Consider the following 3,242-nt stretch of genomic DNA (forward strand, 5'->3'; position numbering starts at 1 on the left):
GGAGCCCTTCTCATGCAGTACCTCATAGGTTTCCCGCAGCCCTGCCCCATTTCTTCTGCAGTGTGACCAGGCTGTACAGCTCTATGCAAGATCTCGGTAGGGGAGTAGACCAGCAAGCGGAAGTGAGTAACAGGCTCCGTGAGGAGAAGAGCTGGCCTTAGGGAAAGCTATTTCATGATTCCAACATCAACCTGTGAGTCCCCTTAGCCTTGCACGTCTGTGTAACTGCTGGGCTGTGCAGGAAATTCTTTCGGGGTAGAGGGTGTATAGGTGGGCTGCCCTTACTACCCTTGGCCTTGCGTTCAGGCCGTGTGCCCTCATTCAGGGGACAAGTGTGAGGACAAGGATGAGAAGGCCGGATGTTGCTCTGAAGGCTTTTTCTCACACCATCTTTGCTCCTGCATCCTTGGGGGCCACCTTCTGACTGAGCTTCTTTTCCCACCACAGGGCTATCCAGAGCAGGAGGAATTCCCTTCTGCACAGGCTTGTGAGCTTCTGACCTCTCAGAGCCTCCAGCAGCACTGGGGAGCACTCTCTAAGGGAAAGCAATGGTCAGTCTCCTTGTTGCAGGACGTGTTCTGATGCCAAGAGATTCCATGTGAGCAGAGATGCTGGAATACAGGGCCTGATACCCACTGGCTGTGGAGGAGATGAGTATATCTTCCTCAGCTCCAAGGGACAGTGATTGGAAGGGACCCATTACCCCATGTCCCACCCTCCCCTTCCTCTTCTGCTTGTGCCCGCACCTTATCCCCCACCACCCAAGACAATGCCTTTCTTCCTTGGCATACAAGGCAATGTTGACCATGAAAATGATTACACGAAAGCAGACGTAAGTATGAGAAAACTTTAATGACTCTGAGGTGGAAAGAAGTACACTTGTAGAGGAGGTGGCCAGAGCAGGGAGAGGACCAGCAGATGACAGAAGTCTGCTGCCATTGCCCACAGTTGAGACCCCACAGGCCTGTCCCACAGAGGGTGAGGGGCCAGCAGATGCCCCACGGCGGCTTTGCACGTCTTATGGCCTAGAAGAACAAAAAATACCAGAAGAAATGGGAGAGAGAATAAGGCACGGAAGTTAGACTTTGGCCAGATTTTCAGTGAAACCCATCAGCTCTCCTTTGGAAGGGCAGCAATGGATGCTCAGCCTCCCTAAAATCAATGGCCAGGAGCTTTGTCTTCAATCCAGCATCAGGTTCCTGGGGGCCCTTGTCAGGGCTGTCACCAGCGCATTTAGCAGGGGGGACACCTTCTGCCATAGTAGCGGCTGGAAATGTCAGAGAGGTCACAGCACCCAGAGGTGATGGGCACTCCATCACAGCTGAGGATGCTGCCAACGGCAGCGGAGGTGGAGGATCCCACAACGGTGTTCTGTGGGAAGGAGCTGAGGATGGGGCCGGGCAGGGTCACCACCACGGGGGAGGGCTCGATGATGACAGTGGAGTTCTGGCACTGCCTGACACAGGGCTCATTGCAGCTGTTGGCCAGTGGTGTCGGGCCACAGGGCCGGCAGGGCTGGCACTGGTCATAGCAGGACATGTCTCTGGGCTGCAGGAGCACCTGGGAGAGAGGGCAGAGAGGCAGTAGAGCACATACATATTTGAGGAACAGTCTGCCAGGAGTCTGTCACTCCACCACAAGCATGTCAAAGGCACCTGCTGAGCCAGGAGCTAGAAACTGTGCAGTGAGGCAAAAGGGTTACCAGACACAGTACTGTGAGGATCACCCAGGCCCAACCAGGCTGCTGCCAATCTTTGCAGTGAAGGGCAACCTCAGCCAAGTGCCAAGTCCTCTTTCAAGATAATGCAAAGTGTCTCCAGGCCCAAGGAGGCTGCTGCCTATCTCTTAAGAGAACAGCTCCCTCAACCAAGTCCCAGACACTCTCTGACTCAGACCTTCATCCTTCTTCCCCTTCTCATGGAGAGCAGCACCACAGCCCACTATAGGAGGGAGGAGTACACACCTGCATGAGCAGAAAACAACGCAGGGAAAGGGCTTCAGACTCACCTGGTTCCCAAGGAGAAGGAGGAGAGAGAAGTGGATGGGAGAACAAGGAGTTGGGCTGGTTTTATGGTGGCCCTGACCTGCCCTGGGCCGAGAGGTAGCTTCTACCGAAGTGGCATTGTCTAAGCTGCTCATGATGAACAGAAAACATCCCAGCTAATGACATGGGCTGGGTAGCTGTTTTCTCAATGCCGCCTTCTCATTTCCTAGCTTATGCTGTCCGCCTTCCCTCACGGAGTCTTCTTCTGAGTGCTGGGATTGTGAGACCCCATGATTTCTGGGGCAGGAATGTGTCAGTGCCTGCTGCAGCCTCAGCTCAAGTGCCGAATGGGTGCAGTGCAGGCAAGTGATGTTGGCCTGGGGCACACTGGTGGGGTGGTCTGTGGCTGCATTGACAGGAATGAGCCAAACTACTCCCAACTCTGCAATCCTTGGTCGGTCTCCCAAGAACGTACCTTGTCTTTCCCTCCCATCTCACTCCAGTGGTCACTTGTAGGGTGCAGGTGGGCTGCACTGCTGGGTTTCATAGACTCTTCAAATCTTTTAAGCAGGAAACTAAGCAGCCCTCCCCAAGCTATGGGTATTAAAGAGCTGTAAAATTATTTCCCCCATTATTTCAATGCTGATGAAAATCAAAGTTATGCGGGTCCTCTACCAGCACCGGGATATAGCTCTGCCCTGGTGAGGCCACATCTGGAGGAGGAATTTCTTTACTTTGAGGGTGACAGAGCAGTGGAACAGGCTGCCCAGAGAGGTGGTGGAGTCTCCGTCTCTGGAGACATTGAAAACCCATCTGGATGTGTTCCTGTGCAACCTGCTCTAGGTGAATCTGCTCTGACAGGGGGGTTGGACTAGGTAATTTCCAGAGGTCCTTTCCAACCCCCATCATTCTGTGATTCTGTGATGACCTCCCTCGACCTGCTGACCACACCCTTCTTAATGCACCCAGGAGACCACTGGCCCTCTTGGCCACAAGGACACATTGCTGCCTCACAGTCAACTTGCTGTCCACCAGGACTCCCAGGTCTCTCTCTACAGAGCCACTTTCCAGCAGATCAGACCCTATCCTGTTATTCCTCCCTTGGTGTAGGACCCTACACTTGCCCTTGTTGAACTTTATTAAGTTCCTCTCCACCCAAGTCTCCAGCCGGTCCATGTCTTGCTGTATGGCACCACAGCCTTCTGCTATGTCAGCCAGTCCTCCCAGTTTTGTATCATCACCAAACTTGCTGAGGGTA

At 53.7% G+C, this 3,242-nt stretch overlaps 1 protein-coding gene across 1 annotated transcript; it reads right to left on the minus strand.

Moving 5' to 3' along the window:
- Nucleotides 1-1,233: 1,233 nt before the first annotated feature.
- Nucleotides 1,234-1,539, minus strand: LOC141732696 (feather keratin Cos2-3-like). Its single transcript, XM_074561993.1, has one exon. The coding sequence runs from the start codon at nucleotides 1,537-1,539 to the stop codon at nucleotides 1,234-1,236; it is 306 nt and encodes a 101-aa protein (XP_074418094.1).
- Between the last annotated feature and the right edge of the window lie 1,703 nt (nucleotides 1,540-3,242).

This window comes from Larus michahellis, chromosome 18 (assembly GCF_964199755.1).
Source record: "Larus michahellis chromosome 18, bLarMic1.1, whole genome shotgun sequence".
NCBI lineage: Eukaryota > Metazoa > Chordata > Aves > Charadriiformes > Laridae > Larus > Larus michahellis.

Coding starts and splice junctions, on each gene's coding strand:
- LOC141732696 (XM_074561993.1), bottom strand. CDS start 1,539: ATGTCCTGCTATGACCAGTGCCAGCCCTGCCGGCCCTGTGGCCCGACA.